We start from the raw sequence: 21,010 nt of genomic DNA on the forward strand, positions 1-21,010 counted from the left end.
GGGTAGCACGTTTTGGAGATAAATTTTGCAAATCTAAATTTTGGACTAAGGTTTCCTTTTACTCCTGAAGGCTCACTAAAGCATAAATATTATTCAAAAATCAAAGCGGTGAGTGACTTTTCTATCCTGGATTGTACCTTCTACTAAATTAAACTTCGTATCAAGAAACTCCACATTTTTTAAAGTCATGTTTATAATATTTTGAATATATGTATATGATAATATTCATTATTTCATGTAACTTTTATCATTTTACCAAAAAAGTGACTAGGAAAATTAATAAAACAGGTACTGAAAGTATTAGTTCATCTGCAATGTTCATGTGAAATCTACAAGGAACCAAGAATCCAAGATGTCCCTATGGAGCTCTAGATCCTTCTATCTCTCATATAATACTCTACATGCATTAAGATTTAATGGTAAATTTATTTGGCTAGACCTTTAGAGTATCTTTTTAAAAACTCATTTATATCTTTCCCCAGCTACTTCCAGTTTTATTCCTCATCATGTCCTCAACACCATAACCCCACCACCACACACGTATAACCCTTATGCCCACATACATATACATATATGTAGGGCACATGGAATTACATGATTATCAGTCACTAACTTCTTTTACTAAGCATACACATACTGTTTTCTCAAGCTGGAACCCTCTTCGACATCTAAGGAATTTCACCTCATTTTTCATTAGCTAGCTCAAATGTCACCAACTAATCTAGGAAGCCTTCTTCAAAGTCCCCAGGCAAAGTTAGATACTTTCCAGTTATGCCTCCTTTATTTTGGTATGAATCTATTTGCGTCTACTTTTCAGAATTACAGTGAAATAACTTTTAGAATGATCTCTCAAATATATTTTTGAAAGCCTCACTCTTACCCCCAACTCAAACCACCAAAATCATGTTACAGGATAGGAAAGAAAGCACATCTAAAGTGTCCATCTATCTTCTTTAAAAGCTAAGAAAGTTGTGTTATGATACCTTAAAAGCAAAATCCAGATTTTCTTAATTGGCTACTAGTGTATGTCTTAATGCATGTGACAAGCAACAGTTAAATGGCCTTTTAATAAATGATATACTATCTAATATCCAGGCACCTCACTGGTAAACACAAAGTAAAATTAGTTCATGAATTACTAATTAGCCCAACAGATAAAAAGGGTTATTTGCAAAGGATGTTTCCTTCCTATTACCCTGTTTTCCAGTCAAAAGAAGAAAAAGGCACCCTTTTAATCCTATGCCTTTTAGTTCCCTCTACAAGCTCATAATCTTCTTAGTTGTGCAAGATAAGACAGGCTTTCCAGGTCTTTCACAGATATGAGACTTAGACTCACCCAAACAGACACTACTATAAAAGTTTTAAATCTCTAGAAAATGATGCAAAGAGGCATGATGGATAAGAAATTATTCTCATGGTGCTATTCCACATTCAGCAATAGCAGTTCCAGCAACAGTAAAATCCACTAGTTGTTCTTTTGTTAGCTTCTCTTGGTTCCTGTCTATTTTTTCAGATAACTGTTAAGTTACCAACATCCTTCCAATAAATTCTTGTTCTGTTAAATTTAGCTAGAGTCTATTTCTATTACTTTTCATGAAGAGCCCAAAACTTGCATGGAACATACACACAGACAACCCACCATATGGAAGTGGAATAAATGGTGAGTGGAAATAAATGTGTTCCCTGCCTTTAGATAGCTTATAGTCTACTCAGGAAAACAAACATACTATAACATCAGTAAGAAAAAAAAATCAACAAAAAACTCAGCTTAATAAAGAAAGAGAACTGTACTCCGTGCACTAAGACTCAGTGCACTAAGACTACCAGTATGGCAGAACCTGACCTAAAAGGTGAATGGGAGAGGAAACGACCATTTTACAAAGTATTACTTAATGCCAAGCAAGCATTTATAGTGTCTCCCAGCACTTCACTGTAAAATTTTTATTGTGATTCTAGAGCTAGCTGAGGTTTGCTCTTTTCGTAGGAAGGAATATAGTTACTATTCTATTTTTTCAAAGGAGAAACAGACTATGCAGCAACCAGCCTAGAGTATTTCATACAATTACAAACTTCAAATGTTGATGCAACAATCATCTGGGGCTTCCTAAGGCTCCACTAAACTTTAAAACTCACAAAACTATCAAGGGCCATATGAAGAACCAATCTATTTACAAGGATATAGGACAGAACCACAGCTTTCCAGCAGGACAGAACCAGACATACCTCTTTGGTGAGAATCCTTACATGAACTTTCCTATACAGCTGTCCACCCAGCTGTCCAGAGTACTTCTCTTTGCCCCGCCAGGTGACAGCTCAGATATGAAGAAACAAAACCTGGTAGACACAGGAGTCATTCTGGCTTCAAAGCCTCTTGCCCCCACAGAAATGATATCTTTTGCAACAACTCCATAGCCATAGCTTCCAGAGTCACCACAAAACACATGCCAGTTTTAAGTCACTATACTCAAGGAACCCCAAAGCTATGATATCCCTATCAGGTACTTTGTCTATTTATAGTTTCTCCCAATCCAAATGCAACTTAACATCAGGGGCCATTTTTAGCATAAGCAATGATACTTAGTCATTTAGTCACTCAGATACTCAGTAAGTCAGACTAGAAACTTAAAGGAAGACCAAACTGGCATGCAGAATAGAAAGCGGTTTTAACAACCATTTCCCAGCAGATGATTATTGATAATATTCCATTTTAATATCCCTATATGTGTTATTCAGTTTAGTTCCCATTATGCTACAGTAACAAGCATCCCCCAAATCTCAAGTAGTTAAAAATAACAGTAGATTTTTTTTTTTGTACACACACATATGAGTAAGGGTCTAAGCTTTATGTCTTCCTTACCACAGGCCTCAGGTTGACAGAAGTTCTACCATTTCAACTATCACTTCTCCCTGTGACATCTGGGAAGGAGCAGAATAATGCCCCAGCTCTTAAACCCTGCCACCCATAAATGACACAATTCTGCTCATGTTTTATGGGCCAGAGAAAGTCACATGGGCATACCAAAGGTCTTCCCAGAAGTTTAAAAAAATGCGAATAATGACAAAGTGTTGTAATATCTCCCACATCATATAATTACAGCTAATCTTCTTGAGACTATTTCATAAACTAAATTACTTCCCAAATATTAAAAACATGAGGACAGGGCACTTTTAAGCACCTAAATCTGTTCTGGGCTCAGAAACACAATAAAGTAAATAAACTAACCAATTTATACTCTTCGTGATCACCCCTGGAATGTATTATACAATGTAGAATGGCAGGTAATTTTCCCAAGGTAATGTTAGCAAAAATGACAGAGGCTAGATTTGAGCCCATGTCTGTCTAACTACAAGGCCTATTCCTTTTCATGACACCATGAGGTTTAACAAATAATGGAGTGATGAAAAAGAGTCAAAGAGGAAAGTCCACAATAGTATCAAGAAGTTTAGGAGGGATAAAAGGATGTGATCATTTCAAGCAGACAAAGAGCAGAAACTTTAAGGAGGGAATGGCCAATGGGGTGAATTGTAAACGAGCAGTCCAAAGAGATGAGGGACCAGAAGCATCCACTGAAGCTGGCAAATAGGCTGCTGTCAACAATTGCAGTTAGAATCACTGCTGGGTTGGGTCGGTGCCACAACCCAACAGTGATTCTATTGGGTTGAAACATGGCAAGTGATGAAGACACAATATGTATTCAAAAACCATGGATGTAAAGGAAAGAAGAGAGAAAGATGTGACTACGAAAAGATACATGTTTAAGGGAAAACAGTTTTTGATTGGTTTTTCAGGTAAAAAAAACTTTAAACACACTTCAAAGTTAGGGAAGAAAGGAAAAGGGGTAATGCAGCAGGGATACAGAAGCAAATGAAGGAATAGGAAGGGTCTCTAAGAAGGCAAAAGGGAGGAATAGCGACATGAAACAGCTCATGTTTACTGAGCCATTTCAACATGCCAATCCCTGTCCTAAGCACTTTAAAAGTCTTCACCTATATGTACATTAACTCATGCGGTGTAATCCACACCCATGGAGCAGGTTGAGAATACTGCACCAGGGAGATGAGAGTAACCTAACAGTAACTCGTGCAACATCAGCTGGTAACTGGCAGAACCGGGGTTTGAGCCCCAGGGATGCTGCCTTCAGAAACCCCACATATCTGCTCAGCTTCTGTCTCCCTTGAGATAATAAAAAAAAGAGAAGACATTTGTATTGTAGGGATGCTTATATGTTTGGGCTAAGATGGGATGAAGAGTTCCTTGGGAGAGAGACATAAAGAAACTTTAGCAGGATGTGATAAGCTACAAGCATTTCTTCCTTGAAACTCAATACCATATAGTTTAATGTGGCTGTTTTACATATACATTTTCTTGACTGGATTATTTAAATCTGTGTCGTCCTCTTACATTCAAATAAATACCATTTGAATAAAAATACTAATATAAAAAAATGAAGTCTTAATTTTTTTTCCACTGGGGAGGTCTCAGAAGTTATACAAAAGGATTACAGAAATATCATAAACGGGGACAAAAGATATACATATACATAAGAATATATGTATTACACATATAAATATATTTTTATATATATATATGTACATCTACGACAACTAAAGGACTTTAGTTATTTCCTTACTATACAAAAACCTCTTATCGTACATTCATCTCTTCAATTTATTCAGCACTAACTTGTGCTGGGCACCAGACAATGTTCTAGGCTCTGGAGTTTCAGCAATGAACAAAGATAAAAAATCCTCAGCCTCCCAATGGTCTTTGTAGACCGCCTGATGGAGTCTCATGGCACAAGAAGATTAAAACAATGTCTCCAATTTTAAAAAATTTTTGCAATCCAAAAAAAAAAAAACAAACAAAAAAAAAACAAAAACTGGCCTTATGGAACTTACATTCTAATTGAGGGAAAGAGACATTCACTAAAAACAAATAAATAACATATAACAATGTAAGCATTACTGGGAAAAACAGAGAAGAGGATGGAAGTACAAGGTGGGAAGGGGGAGTTGGAATTTTAAATAAGATGGTCATCACTAAGAAGATAATATTTGAGCAATTCTCAAAATGATGGTGAAGCAGATACTCAGTGGATATTTAGGGAAAGAATGTTCCAGGCAGGAAACACAGCCTAGGCAAGGGTGAGGTGGGAATGTGCCTACTGTTTATGAGGCACAGCACAGAGAATCAAAGGGAGGAAGCAGAGTGAGCTCATTGTTTTAATCCCCTGGTCATTTTGGGCTGGCTCCCGCCCTCTGAAAAAAGCCACAGCTCCTATCATGTGGCTCTCTACACCTAGTATTCTGTCTTCAGATTCTGGTAATCACTGCCTTCAGGCCTAGAGGTCACATTTTAACTACTGCTGATATACGATCAATCCCCACGTACCTGCACAGTCCTCTGTAAAGAGTCAAATTACCCCAATTTAAGTGTGCCATCTCGTTCCTGGCAGTGCCCTAATTCAAAAATCTAGGGCAATAGTCCAGGTGGGAGACAATGGTGGCTTGGACCAGGATATTAGCAGTGGACTGATAAGAAGCAGTTAAATTTTGACCTACTGACAGATTCAATGTCAAACATGGCTCCAGATTCTGGCCTAAACACGGAAAGGATGGAGTGCCATAAACTGAGATTCATTTTTTAAAAATCACAAATTAACAGAAAATATGTGCAAATATACTAAAAGTAGCTCACAGGAAAAGGGTTACTGAAGGCTTACAAACAAATATGAAGACACTCAGTCTTACTGTTAATTAAAGAAATGCAAATTAACATAACAGATACTATTTCCTCCTATAAAATTGACAAAGATTTAAAAATAGGGTAATAAATGAGGTTGCCATGGGTTTCAAAACATAACTGGAGGGGTGTAAACTTCTGTGAGGGTAAGTATATAATACCTAACAAAACTTTAAATATACATATATTTTGATCCCAAAATCTCCTTTATCATACAGATATATTCACATATTTGTACAACTACTTGTGTATAACATTTTCACTACAGCAGTGTTCATCATAAAAGACTGGAAATAACCGAAGTATCCACTAGTAGAAAATATAATTTAAGCAAATTAAGTACACATATACAATAGAACAGTATCAGTGATTTACAAAATATGAGGTAAATTCATATGCCGATAAGGAAAGATCTACAAGAGATTTCTATTGTTAGGTGCAGGGAGGCATCAGATTTTTTTTTTTTTTTTTTTTGACACGGAGTCTCGCTCTGTCACCCAGGCTGGAGTGCAGTGGCGCAGTCTCGGCTCACTGCAAGCTCCGCCTCCCAGGTTCACGCCATTCTCCTGCCTCAGCCTCTCCGAGTAGCTGGGACTACAGGCGCCCGCCGCCACGCCCGGCTAATTTTTTTGTATTTTTAGTAGAGATGGGGTTTCACCGTGGTCTCGATCTCCTGACCTCGTGATCCACCCGCCTTGGCCTCCCAAAGTGCTGGGATTACAAGCGTGAGCCACCGCGCCCGGCCGGCATCAGATTTTTGAGTTGCCTTTTTTTCAAGGATGTATACATATACAGAAATAAGAAAATTCTGGAAGGATAAAAGAAATTGTTAAGAGTAATTGCCTCAAGCTGTGCACAGTGGGCCACACCTGTAGTCTCAGGACTTCGGGAGACTGAGGGGGGCAGACTGCTTGAGCCCAGATGTTTTGAGACCAGCCTGGGCAATATGGCAAAACCCCATCTCTTTAAAAAAAAAAAATACATAAAAACTAGCCGGGCTGGTGGCACACCTCTGTAGTCCCAACTCCCTGTGGGGCTGAGGTGGGAAGATCACTTGAGCCTGGGAGGTGGAGGCTGCAATGAGCCGTGATCACATCACTGCACTCCAGCCCGAGTGACAGAGCGAGACCCTATCTCAAAAAGAAAAAAAAAAAAAAAAAAAAAGTGATTGCTTCTGAGAAGACTGATGTGAGTTGTATGTTTCATTATACACCCTTTGAGACTGTTTAAAATTCGTTTTACCATGTGCATATATTATTTTCAATAAACAAAAAATTATCTGAAGCAATAAATTATCTTGCAATACACAAAAACCTATGGTGTTAAGTACAGAAACATCTGAACAGTTCGACCTACCAAAATCTAAACTGTGGTTTCGTTTTATTAGTTCTCATATTTTGTTAGACAATAAATGCCCTAAAACTATCATATTATGAGTCACAGGTATTTCTCCATTTACGGTAAAATTGGGCCTTTTTACAAACTCTTGGAGTTTTCCAAGTATTAGCCATATATGGAAAAATACAACAACACAGTTTAATGTAGATAAATTCAAATGGAAAAAAACCCTGAAAACATGTGCATGTGATCTGGTTCCCATTAACAGCTGGCTTAATGACTAACAATCATTTTGGCACAGATCACAATGTCAAATGGAACAGTCCACATCATGATTCCTGTTTCACTGATATATTTCCCAGAATCAATATATTTTAGTACTGGCAGGAGATAACAATATGGAAAAAAGGATTAATTTTGTGCAGGTTTATCTTAAAGCACTCTGTCAAAGCCAGCAAATCAGAATCAATAAAAAATTTTGTAAGACTATCATACTAGAAGAATGTCACACTATTTCCTTAAGGATCATCTAAGATTTCACAAATATATATAAATATACCAATATAAATGTGTACAGAATTCTGCATATTTTATTTCACTGGCAAAAATGTAAAACTTATTTCTCATCTTACACATGCTATTTTTCTCCTTGCTACCACAATCCTGACACTGAAAATTATCCCTAAGATAAAATTCTCCTGTTATCAGAACCATAACACATAATTGTCCCAACAAAGTCTTGGTAAGTGTTGTTTACGTCACTTAAGTCTACCTGAATGCAAAAGATTCCTCCACTGCTTTTTTTTTTTTTTTCTAAGATGGAGTTTCCCTCTGTCACCCAGGCTAGAGTGCAGTGGCGCAATCTCAGCTCCCTGCAACCTCCACCTCCTAGGTTCGAGAGATTCTCCTGCCTCAGCCTCCTAAGTAGCTGGGATTACAGATGTGTGCCACCATGCCCAGCTAATTTTTCTATTTTTAGTAGAGATGGGGTTTCACCATGTTGGTCAGGCTGGTCCGGAACTCCTGACCTCGTGATCTGCCTGCCTCAGCATCCCAAAGTGCTGGGATTACAGGCGTGAGCCACTACACCCAGCCTCCTCAACTGCTTTTTATAGCACAGCCCAAGGCTTGGATATATTGATGATCAGAGATTTGATCTTCTACAATAATCAGTGAGTCATGCTTCAATTTGGTTGACAGAGAAGCAGCAGAATGCCTTTCTGTACCTATGAGCCCCCTATTCTCAGAAAAGGTACAAAAACATCCTAACAGGTTTACCCCAAATTTCTGTGGGTTGATACTATCAGTTTACGGCAGAAGACAACTGAACCAATGGAAACACAACATACTTTTAATACTTTCATCTACCACAAAAATTGTAGGAAAAAATCATATAATAATCGTTTGTCTTTATATAATTTTCCCTGTGGAGCTGAGGTGCTTGTCTATACTATTGTATTAAATGGCTACATTTAAACTAAACCAATTGCAAAAAAAAAATCAAATGAAATCAATGAAAAGAAAATTGTGCATCAACATTTACCTGTTGCATCAAATTCAATTGGCTGGCACCGGCGGGTAGAAGACCAGTCACATTTGAGGACTTGCCCTCCTTCCACAATCCCAGGCTGGGTGGTGTTTGCTTTGGGAGCTCCCACGAGAAGAAACATCCGGCTAAAATACAAAAGGGGCAGACCAAAGTTTAAACGAAACAAAGCGTAAGCAATATCTTCTGATTTATGAGGAGCAATCATTCTCTTGATATTATCTACAAATATTTTTTAAAACCATTTACTATACACTGAGGGCATAATCTTCATTATTCATTTGGTACTCTCTTGCATGCATACATTATTTGATATAGTTTATTTTTCCTGATAACTTTATAAGGCAAGTTCAGGGTTACATTCATTTAGGAATTTATGCAGGTCAATCATACACTTTAAATATGTACAGTTTATTGTATGTCACATATCTCAGTAAAGCTGTTAAAAATGTATGCTGCCTAGAGGCAGGAAAGTTTTGTTTTGGTGTTCTGGTGTGTGTGTGTGGGTGTCCGTGTGTGTGTGTGAGAGAATTACTATGCATTTTCTATATTCTGAATGTTGAGCAAAAAAATATATTCTAAGTAAATTATTCCAAAGTACAATTATAAATATTATTATTTTCCCATTTAGAAAAATTATCTTGCATTAGAAATATTGCTGTAATTTTTATTTTATTCTATTTTTGTTTTAAGAGACAGGGTTTTGCTCTGTCACCCAGGCTGGAGTGCAGTGGCACAATCATAACTCACTGCAACCTCCAACTCCTGGCTCAAGCGATCCTCCTACCTCAGCCTCCTGAGTAGGTAGAACTACAAGCATATGCCACCATGCTCAGCTAATTTTTTTTTAAATTTTTTGTAGGGGTGGGGTCTCACTACATTGCCTAGGCTTAATTTTTTTAATAGTTGACTATTTAATAAAAAATTTCTTATCATGAGATTAATCTAATCAATTCTTGGTCAAAGATTAGGACCACCATTCAATTTCTTTGTCATTAAGGTACAATAAACCAGACACAATAATCAGGAGTAAAATTTTTAATTCTAAAGAGATCTTTTCTTTTGTTGTTTTCTATTCATTCATAGAAGATATCAATTGAGCGTTTCCTCTACATAAAGCAAGGTCCTAAGTGCTAGAGATACCAGATGAATAAAACAACCTTGGTTCCTGCCTTTTTTTTTTTTTTTTTTTTTTTTTGAGACAGAGTCTTGCTCTTGTCACCCAGGCTAGAATGCAATGGCGTGATCTTGGCTCACTGTATCCTCCGCCTCCCCGGTTCAAGCGATTCTCCTGCCTCAGTCTCTTGAGTAACTGGGATTACAGCCGCCCACCACCACGCCTGGCTAATTTTTGTATTTTTAGTAGAAATGGGGTTTCACCATGTTGGTCAGGCTGGTCTCGAACTCCTGACCTCCGGTGATCTGCCTGCCTTGGCCTCCCAAAGTGCTGGGATTACAGGCGTGAGCCACTGTGCTTGGCTAGTTCCTGCTCTTAATGGAGGAATTTAGTTTACATTCCCTTAGAGGCAATAAACTAGCCAACAAATAAATTACTATTACAAGTCCTACCAAGTAAGCAAACAATTAGCTGAGAGAAATTTTGGGGAATATGGAGAGGAGATCTTCTTTAGACAGAGCAGTTAACTCTAAGGATGAGAGGGGAAAGATTTCCTCTAGGTAAAGGGAAGTCTCTCTAATGAAATCATCTTTAAAGAATGGGGAAGAAAGTTCTCTTTTAGATAAAGTAGACAGAGAAGTTATTTCTAAGGAACTCACTACAACATTAAGATGTACAAGATCAGAAGGAGGGTGCCTAGGAGCATTTGTGTATTGAGGATGGAGGGGAGTCGGGGGTGGGGATGAGGGAATAGAATGAAGAGATGGAGGGAATATGTGAGGCAGAGGTAGAAAGATCCTGGCAAGAAAGAATTGAATCTCCAGGAGCTACAAAGAAAGGTATGGCTGAAGGAGAGGGCAAGCCTGGAGTGGCACAAGATAAGGTCAAGGAACCTGGCAATAACTAAGTCAAACAGGGCCTTTTGGCCATGGTTAAACCTTGTATTTTATCCCAAGGTTCATTTGAAGCCACTGAGTTTTTTAAGGAGAAGAATGAAATCATCTACTAAAGAAAACTAAATGTTATGCCTTATGGGGAAAGCATTAAGGGAGAGAGAGAAAAAAATGGAACAAGGAAAGCAAAGGACTGGCCGCAGCTCAGGGAGCAGGTGAGCGTGGTCTGCAGTAGGAGGGTGGGTGGAAAGATAGGTGACAGATGGAAAAAAAACATCTGGAGTAGAACAGCAATCGCTGGAGGCCTGAATATGAGAGAAAAGACATTCAAGAATGCCACCTAGGTTTCCTTCTTGAGTGCATTGATGGGAGAAAAGCCTAGAGAGCAGAGAAGCAGAAGGCAGATTAAGTACTTACAGGAGTTCAAGGCTAGCCTAGGCAACATAGTAAGACCCCCATCTCTACAAAGAATAAAATAATTCACTGGGTGTGGTGGCATGCGCCTGTGGTCCCAACTTTGGGGGTGGAGCTGGGGTCCTGAGACAGGAGGATGGCTTGAGCCCAGGAGGTTGAGGCTGCAATGAGCTGTGATTACAAGTGCTACAAAGTAAGCAAACAGCCTGGGTGAGACAATGAGTCCCTGTCTCAAGAAATAAAATAAAATTAGTATTTACAGAAAAACCATGAATTCAATTATTAATACATTTGTCTGAGATATCTTTGAGTCATCCAGTTGTAGTCTGAAGCCCTGCCAGAGACAGTATGCTGTATCAGAACACAGATGGGGTTATTCAGCCAGGGGAAGCGTCGAAAGAAGAGGGGCAATGAGCGAGTTCTCAGGGACAACAACATTTAGGAGTCAAGAAGAGAAAGAAGATAAAGTAAAAAAGACTTTCGTCTTTCTTCTCAAGAAACTGATTGAAATATAGGAGGAAATAAAACAGGATACAGGCAGACAAAAACAGTCCTAAAATGCTATCACCATAATCATTTTGTTTCATTAAATACTAAGTCACTTAAATTATTCTGGCAAAGGAAACATTTACAATTGCTTTTCACCTTTTTGTGAAATTAGAATGAATGTACATCTTAAATATGGAATGCATTCACTTGAACTTTTAAAATCAATTTCTTATTCTGGGTAGTAGCTGCCAAATCTCATCTACACTAGACAAAAGCTAGCTGTACGAATTGCAGGGTTACAAAGAATCCTGCTTTCTGACACTTATCTTAAAAATCCACAAATTCAAAATAAAGATGTAACTCCCAACCAAGCCACGCCCTGTTTAATAGAGCTTCATGCAGTCATATTTGGCATCAGTAAAACACCATTGTTGGCTCTCTCCCATCACAGCAAAATGATTCTGGGTAGAAAATGAACTCAGTTTTCATTCAGCAAAAATCTTTCATAAGAAAAAAAGAGGTTGGACACAGTGGCTTATGTCTGTAATCCCAACACTTTGGGCAGCTGAGGCGGACAGATCACTTGAGGTCAGGAGTTTGAGACCAACATGGCAAAACCCCATCTCTACTAAAAATATAAAAAATTAGCCAGGCGTGGTGGCATGAGCCTGTAATCCCAGCTATTTGGGAGGCTGAGGCAGGAGAATCACTTGAACCTGGGAGGTGGAGGTTGCAGTGAGCCAAGATTGCACCACTGCAGTCCAGTCTGGGCAACAGAGGAAAACTCTGTCTCAAAAAAAAAAAAAAAAAAAAAGGCTATGAGTAAGGGAGTCCCCACCTCCCATAACTAAGGGCCAGCTCGTCATCAAAACCCCATCGGTTCTTTTTCTAGAGCAGAGTTGGTTAACACAGTGAAAGTCTGTGTGTGTGTGTGTGTGTCTGTGTGTGTGTGTATAAATTATAATATGTAAATTTATTACATATACAATTTTTTTTCTACAGGTCTAAAATTTGACCCTAAATCACACAACTACCCCTTTTCATCAGAATTAAATGATTTTTGAGTGCATACTAGAACAAAAGAACAGTTCAGGTAAGTTTGCTTTTCAGGGTCAATATCTTGAATAGTGCTTGCTTGGGACATTGCCACAGTAGTCCTAATGAGAGTAATACAAGCACAGGTATGTACACGTTCTTAGTGTTGTAGATAATACCAGGTTCTACACCAGGATAGGAGAACTGGTTCTCAAGCTTTGCCTGGAAACCTACAAGCAAAAATCACTTCTGGGTTGTCTTCAAATAGTAGCTCACAGCAGTGGTCCCCAACCTTTTCTTCCCTGGACATAGAGGGGGATGCTTTCAGGATGAAACTGTCCAACTTGGATCATCAGGCATTAGGTTCTCATAAGAAGCATGTAACCTAGATCCCCTGCATGCACACTTCACAACAGGGTTCACACAATAAGGTTTGCTCCTATGAGAATCTAATGCCACCGCTGATCTGCCAGGAGGCAGAGCTCAGGTGGTAATGCTTGCTCTCCTGCTGCTCACTTCCTGCTGTGCAGCATGGTCCCTAACAGGCTATGGACCGGTACTGGTTCACGGCCCGAGGGTTGGGGACCCCTGTTTTACAATATATTTTATAACTTTTTGGTCAAAACTATTCTGCCCACCTTATGATAAATTGCTTCTTTGAATGTAGGGTAGTCTAATTCATCTTTTGCACCTGCCACATTATAAGAACTCAAGAAAAGTTTAAATGGACAGTGGAGTAGCAAAGTAAATTCAATAGCTGTGTCTCAATCTTAAAGTAGCCCTATATAAATGAGTCATTTCCACTATGTCTGAACCCCTCAAAAATGCAGAAAGCATCGTCTATTAAACATCCAATTATTTAAATTACCCTTAAAACAATTTCCTTATGTAACATCTCTACTTAATTTTGGGTTTCAGATACTTTCTTTGCTTGGCACCGTAAGACAGAGAGAGCTCGGAAGTTATTAGAAGGCCTTCAACAAAGACAGAGAAAAAGAGCCCAGTAGGAGAGTTCTCTGAATGCAAACACCACTCTATTGGCAGCACATAGCTTGAGTTCCTTGAATAAGACCAGGAACAAGCCTGTTGCTTTTCATCAGGCTATCTGCACATTACAGGCTGAAATGATGGTAATCAGGTGTACAAATATGGATGTTCATTAAGTTTTCCTAAGCATACCTTCATGTGCAGACTTGCATACTGGTGAAATGCTACAAAATGGCAGAATAATATAAAAGGAATGTGTCAATATCTACATGCTAAATTTGTGAGGGAAAAAAGCTGATGAATGAAGTTTTTCATCCAAAATGCCATCTCGATATTAAAGTTATCATTAAGATATTTAAGTTTTTTAAAGAGAACAATGAAGAGATGGAGAAAGTAAAATGACCTTAGACATATATTAAAGTCTTATGAGGAAGTTGTGTAGTGAAAAAGAAATACTTGCATAGAAAACTGGGTACAAGGTGATAAAAGATGCTATATAAAAAAATTAAGGAATAAAAAGCAACACAGGCCAGGCACGGTGGCTCATGCCCGTAATCCTAGCACTTTGAGAAGCCAAGGCAGGCAGATCACTTGAGGTCAGGAGTTCAAAACCAGCCTGGCCAACATGGTGAAACCCCATCTCTACTAAAAATACAAAAGTTAGCCAGAAATTGCTTGAATCCAGGAGGCGAAGGTTGCAGCAAGCCAAGATCGTGCCACTGCACTCTAGCCTGGGCAACAGAGTGAGACTCCATCTCCAAAAAAAAAAAGCAACACATACTACAAAAAACAAAGTTAATAAAACACTCCATAAAAATAATTGTTACTTGAATTTCATCTAAGAATGACTAATGAATATGTACAAGAGCTTAATTAGGGTAAGAGAACTGACAGACCAGAAAAAAAATTCTTATGATCTAAGCAGCACTATCTAATGGAAACAGTTTGGAATTAAAATTTACAAACACTGCAAATCAATTGAAGGAGTAACTTTGAATCTCTGTTCCCTTTTCTATTGAATGGAGATAACAATGACCACTGTAATTACTTTAAAAAGAAATTTTCTGAAGGTGATAATAAATAAATGCAAACATAGAAAATCTGAAACACCACGAAAAACAAGATGATGGGATTTAATTATCATCTTGGTCCTGAAAACAATTGATGCCATTAATAAGTTATTCCCTAAAAGAGTAGAAAATGTAAAACTTAAATTCTGTCTTTAAAAGGGCTTTTCTTTCCTCAGTTTTTTCAAAGGGCCATTAATGGTCAAGTGATTAACTCAAATGAAGGGGAAAAAGAGAAAGAAGGGTAGAAAACCCGGCTTAAATATTTCTTATCAATGGTGGAGAGGTGGGGAGAATACACATGGTGAGGCAAGGTTGACAAGAGTTTTCACTGATTAGCAGTGTAAATCTGTAGCTGAGTGACTTAATTTCCTATGCCTGCAACTCTCTCTTGATAGACTCCATTTCCCTCCAAAAAGTGTGTCCAAGAACATCATCAGAATCCCCATCCTCAACATTTTTTTTTAATGACTGGAAACATTGCCATTAAATAACTCTCTGGGACTTCAAAATTAAGGTTTACATCCATGCCAAGAAATGCTAAAATATAAAGGATTGAGTTTGGGAGAGAGGACAGAAAGATGGATGGAAAGGAGGAAAAGAGATAGAGGAAAGGAAAAAGAGCGGAAGGACAAGAGACAGAAAAAGAGAAAAGAGAGAGAGATAGGGAGGGAGAGGTATCAGAGGAGGCAGTGAGAGGGAGACAGACAAGAGGCTCAGAGGAACCAATCAGGAGAATGGCCTTTGGATGCACTCCCTATCCAAAGTGTACTTGAAGGGCAGTTGATTCACGGAACGTGACCTTGACAACCAAGGAGGGGCAACCTGCCAAACAATGACAAGTCCATTTTTCAAACCCTCCAAATAAACTAACTTGTTTGTCTGCTTTCAGCACTGACCTTTCTAAGATAAAGCATGTTTAATATATTTAGCTGACTGAGTTGACCAATGAGCATTCACCAAAAGGAACTTCTGAAAAACTACCATACATGTATATAGAAATAAATGTGTATGAAATAGTACTGAATGTTATTTGAAAGCTACAATTCCAGTTTCAGATTTACTTTTCATTTTTTAAAAAATGCTTTTCTGAATCAAAAGAAAAACAAAAATGCCAGTCAACAACTACATGATGTAAAACAGAAGCAGTAACTACAATTTCCACATATTTTCCCTTGTCTTTCATAATGCTCTATAAAACATTATATATCCTTAATCAGAAGTAATCAATGTAGGATTTGCTTTCTAAATAACAAAATTAGGGTCTAATTTTATGTCCCCTAATATATATGTATATTATTTATGATGAGAAAAATCAACCAATATAGTCAGAGCTACTCTGAAGTTTGTAAAAAATGAGCTGGCATCATTTTGTAAAGTGTTGTGAAAACGGCTAAAATGGTAAGAGTAGAAATGGTATATAAAGTTTTAAAAATACACACAGGTTGGGACGGATTGCAAGTGACCTTAATCTACGTTAAGTGGTTTGGACTTTCTTGCTGGCAACGGAAGCTTTATTATGAAAATTTTTGCAAGAGAATACCAGGATGAAAAAGGATGTTACAGAAAGATAAAATGAATAGAAACAGACAAGATGTTCTGCAGGTTTAAGAGCCAAATGATGGGCAGAGGGATGGGGGAGGACCTGAGTGCCACTGACTACGCTTGTCATAACTACACTGAAATAAGGAGTAGAAAGCAGAGATGGAATCAAGAAAACCTTAAAAAGGAAGAATTTCTAGGAGCTTCTGCCTGTTGACTAATCACTGACTGATATTAAGGTGGTGAAGTAGGAGAAACACAGAAAAATAGAGGGAGGAATATGAAAGTATTTCCAAGGTGACAGAGAAAATGATGCCACTGTTAACAGAAACAGAGGTGCAACTAATATCTCTTGGTGAAGAGTTCCTTTTTAGTCAAATTGAGTTAAGACAGGCTAGTCAACGAGAAATGATTCACAGGCCAGGCCACTGGAATATCAAGTCAGAGATCTACTTTTAGATTTAAGATACAGGCAGGGCAGGAGTTTTATTTAAAAGCCTTTCCAGATATTGCAAACATGAAGTTAGGACTGGGAACCATTGAAGGACCTTCTGCTTCTAAGGCACACACATCTACACATTGCCAACTGTAAGATAAGGCTCCATTAGCGTTTAATGGGGGAACAGGCAAGAATCCAGTGTTATTCGTTATAGCATTATTTTAAAATAAAGAAATACATAAAATGAGAACTGTATAACATATATTTGAAGAATGAATTTTAAAATTGTTCAGTTATTTTCTTTAAAAATTCAATATTTGAATTTAAAAAAGTGGGATTTGAATTTTACACCCTGTCTTCAGATCCCTCCCTTCCTTACCCTCTACTCACACCAACCTACTCAAATAACTAGACTGCAAACGGTTCTGCCTCCGTTTCCTCCTCATCTGTAAGAATGAGTATATCTGCTTCCCCTTACTTCTCCCCAGCGGTGTGGGCTATAGAATGAAATGAGATATAAGTGCTTAGCAAATTATAAAATATGTTTACCAAAATAAGATGTCATCATTATAATTAAACCTAGGATGTAATTTTTAATTTTTCCAATTAGTCTCCACAAGAAAAGTATGACTTTAATTATTAGCCTGCATACAATCTTTAAATTTTATGTAAGTTTTACAACATAGCATAAATAAATGCTTATAGAAAAAAAAGTATGCGAATGTTTTATTTTTCATAATTTTGAAAATCACTACTTTTGTGAATTTTTACTTCGAACCTGACTCATTTCTGGAGTGATTTTTTGAGGGGCCGCCTTAATATTTTGCTTAGTACTTTGTCCTTCCCTTTAATAAATATTGATTCATTAATTTTCACAACAAAACTATGAACTATGCAGATAATTCAATAATAATTTTCTATAAAGAGAAAAATTAGGCATAAAATAATTCTACAGCTTCCCCAAGGTATGTGGACACCAAAACTGGAAAAAGCAACAGGAGTGGACGTCACAACCACTGCTCCTCACGAATCCTTCTACCCTCAGAAGAAAGGCGCCCTTGAATTGACAAATACTTTTTCATTATGTGGCTTTTTTTCTTTTAAAAGTTTATGGTAATACCAAATAACAATAAATCCAACTGGTAATATTGGAAATGGCATCCCATGTACCTTGGATTCCAATGCTTGTTACATTTAAAATGCCCTTTTAGAAATTCAGCATAATTTTACATAAATTTTTGTTAAATCTGAAAAGCTCAGTAAGTAAAAACCTTTGTTTATATATGTTTTGTTTAAAAAAACCAAGAAAAAAAACTCAAGGTTGGTTTCCATTTTTTAAGTTACCTATACCTAGAGCTCTCTAGTCTATCAGTAATAAAGTTGCTGATGAATATTTCAAAATATTATATGAAACCAAACCCAAGTTTAATTTTACTTTATCATTAAAGGTCTATGAGTGAAGTCATGTAAACCTGTGAGGTCATAACATATTCATTGATTATAATGACTGGCCAAAGATTAGTCACCCTGGCTTGTAATCAGCAGTAGCAAATATCATGAATAGTTCAACATTACTGCATTTTCCATGAAAAAAAAAAAAAACCACTTTATCAGCCCCTCATTTATCTTACACTAAACTCAGAGCATTGCTGAAGAATTAACAGTAACATTTGTAAAACACTGCCATCAACTTTAAAGTATTTTGTTGTTGTTTTTTGTTTTTGTTTTTGATTTTGTTTTTGTTTCGGAGACAGTCTCTGTCACCCAGGCCGGAGTGTGGTGGCACAATCTCCGTTCACTGCAACCTCCACTTTCCAAGCAATCCTCTCATCTCAGCCTCCCGCAGAGCTGGGATTACAGGTGTGCACCACCATGCCCGGTTAATTTTTGTATTTTTTTTGTAGTGACGGGGTTTCACCATGTTGCCCAGGTTGGTCTCAAATTCCTGAGCTCAGACAATCCGCCCGTCTTGGCCTCCTAAGGTGCTGGGATTACAGGCGTGAGCCACCGTGCCTGGCCTGAAGTATTTAAATGCTAATTTTTGACTGAAGACATATATTTTCAAAATCATTAGAATTTCTGTACAAATTATATCTAAAATGGAACCCTTGGGAGCAACTAAAATGTTCTGCCTCATAAAGGTATACACTTGAAAGTATCTGGAAACAAAAATGTTTAAAGATAACGTTTGGTATTCACCCCTGTGGTTAAAAACAATAAATAAAAAGATGATGCTGACTAAAATGACTAAATGGAATGTGAAATTGGTAAATGTTGCCTAAATAATGATTATTTTTATCATGTTGGAAAATCTGTGCTCCAGGTCTCACAGAAAGCACTGTAACTGCTAACATCAAATAAAACTAAGCTTGCTACATAAAATAATGTCTCCACTAACAAAGTTTCCATTAACCGCATCCAATCTATGTATTGCTGCAAAGGTTGTTACCAAAATGAATGATATTCAATAACATTCAGAAAAACACTAAGACTAAATTCTGCTGAGTGTCCTAACAGTCATAGAAAAACATTAAGATCACTCTCAAATTAGGCATGTGTGTAGTGGAAGATGGTCCTATCCACGTACTAACCGTCAAAATTATCCTCCACTTCACCCCGAAGGGATATCTTATACAGAAAATATGGAAACAAAAATATGTTGTTACAATGTCTAAGCGTTTAGAAGGCACCCTAAGAACAGTTTCTCTCTTGAAAACAAGATTTAAACATCATTAAAAAAACAGACAACACTCATTAAAACGGTACTCCTAACGCTAACATGGGGGTGGGGTGGTGAGAATGACGTCAGCATTCAGTAGAGTCGGAGACAATTTCTAACACAATAATGGCAATAACTTAGAAATCCTGACAGCCCTTGCAACGTGGAACGTTGGCAACTTGAAAACATAACTGAATTATTAAATACTGCAGTATTCGAATGACCTGCAGTGAGTGAAAACTCAGCAAACACCCTTGTTCCTTCTGAACAATGACCTAAATAGTGAATCACTATAAAAAGAACAGATGACACATTCAATTCATCTGTTCAACTTCAAATGTGCAAATGTCTGACAGTCCCAGAGATAAGACACAATGAATTCAATAGGACAGTATGGTCATTTTAAGTCATCAGAATGTCTGCAAAAGGAGTGAGGAGAAACAGAATCAGACAGAGGCGGAAAGAGTGGGGGAGGGCTCGTTTAGGGAGACTGAAAAGGACGGGCGTTAAGCCTGTAAAGCAGAAAAAGGCTACCAAGAAGCCTAACTGGTAGACGAGAAAAAGAAGTTCGGGGATGATATTGACCAAATCCTCGACATTGGCACAGGAGGCGGGGAGTCCGGCAAGACCAGCCTTTGTTGATTTCCCACTTTCCCCGATTTTTAAGTACAGGTCGGCTTCAAAGCTCTCCCGCTGCCCCTAACCAATTTTAAGAGGTGAGGAGCGGGGTGTAACTGGGTGATGGGTACCAAGGGGAGTTCATTTCCCCAAATATTTCCTCCACCCAGGACATAAACCACTCTGAGGGGTAAGATGGGTGAGACAGACAGACGCCGGGATCTCTCAGAAATCAATCCCAATGGAGAAACGCTGGGTGGGTGCGCGCGGTGGGGGAGGGGGCCGGCTCCAGTTCCAAGTGCGGCCACTTACGAAGACGCGCTGGGCACGAAGAAATCCACCGCGAAGCCGAAGTAACTTCCCTCGGGGCCAGAGTATTCGGCAGGACTGTCCACGTCTAGGTTGAAGGCGCGGCACAGAGGTAGCAGGAGTCCCGAGAGAAGAAGCGGGAGGCCGCGGGGACCGAGGCGCAGCCGTCGCCGCGGCGGAGAAGCCATCGCCGAAGTGCGCGCGGGACGCCAAGCCGGGAGCGGTAGCCACCTCCCCCCGCCCCACCGAGGCGCCCAGTGCCCGCGGCCCGCCGTCTGCGCGCGCCCGAACTTGCCGGCCGCTCTCTTCTCGGCTAGCCCGGGACAGCTCCGGGGAAGGCAAGAGGGCTGAGCTTCGGAGCGACCGCCAGGGACTAGGGGCGCAGAGCGCGCGGGGCGGGGACAGCAGCGCAGACGGCCCCTTGCTTCCCTCCGGCTCCGCCGCTCCACGCAGCGTCTCAGGCTGGGGACTGCCGGGGTGAGCGCCGCACCTCGGGCCTGAGAGCCGCGGCGGCACTGGGAGGAGACCTGGAAGGAGGAGGAGCCGGCCCGGGAGGCCGCCGTGGAGCTGGAGGAGGAAGTGGGGGAGGAGAGGCGCCCTTCTACAGGGGAGAGCTCAGCGCACTTCCGTGAGTGCAGTCGCCGCCTGTCCCGAGACCTGGGCGTCTGTGCCGGAGCCCCCAGCTCCTGAGCCTGGGTCAGCGGCAGCGCTCCTGGACGAAGGCCTCAGGCTGAGCACCGGAGGAGGCGTGGGG

At 39.2% G+C, this 21,010-nt stretch overlaps 1 protein-coding gene across 1 annotated transcript in view; it reads right to left on the reverse strand.

Annotated features, from left to right (window-relative positions):
• Nucleotides 1-20,738, reverse strand: part of ITGAV (integrin subunit alpha V) — an 89,215-nt gene extending 68,477 nt beyond the window's left edge. The window contains exons 1-2 of the mRNA XM_032755201.2: nucleotides 20,260-20,738; nucleotides 8,625-8,755 (exon numbers count right to left, since the gene is read on the reverse strand). Of these exons, the coding sequence (XP_032611092.1) occupies nucleotides 8,625-8,755; nucleotides 20,260-20,444 (316 nt within the window). The 5' untranslated portion in view covers nucleotides 20,445-20,738. The remainder of the gene's footprint in view (nucleotides 1-8,624; nucleotides 8,756-20,259) is intronic.
• Nucleotides 20,739-21,010: the final 272 nt, after the last annotated feature.

The sequence above is a fragment of the Hylobates moloch genome, unplaced genomic scaffold (genome assembly GCF_009828535.3).
Source record: "Hylobates moloch isolate HMO894 unplaced genomic scaffold, HMol_V3 SCAFFOLD_1, whole genome shotgun sequence".
In the NCBI taxonomy this organism is placed as follows: domain Eukaryota; kingdom Metazoa; phylum Chordata; class Mammalia; order Primates; family Hylobatidae; genus Hylobates; species Hylobates moloch.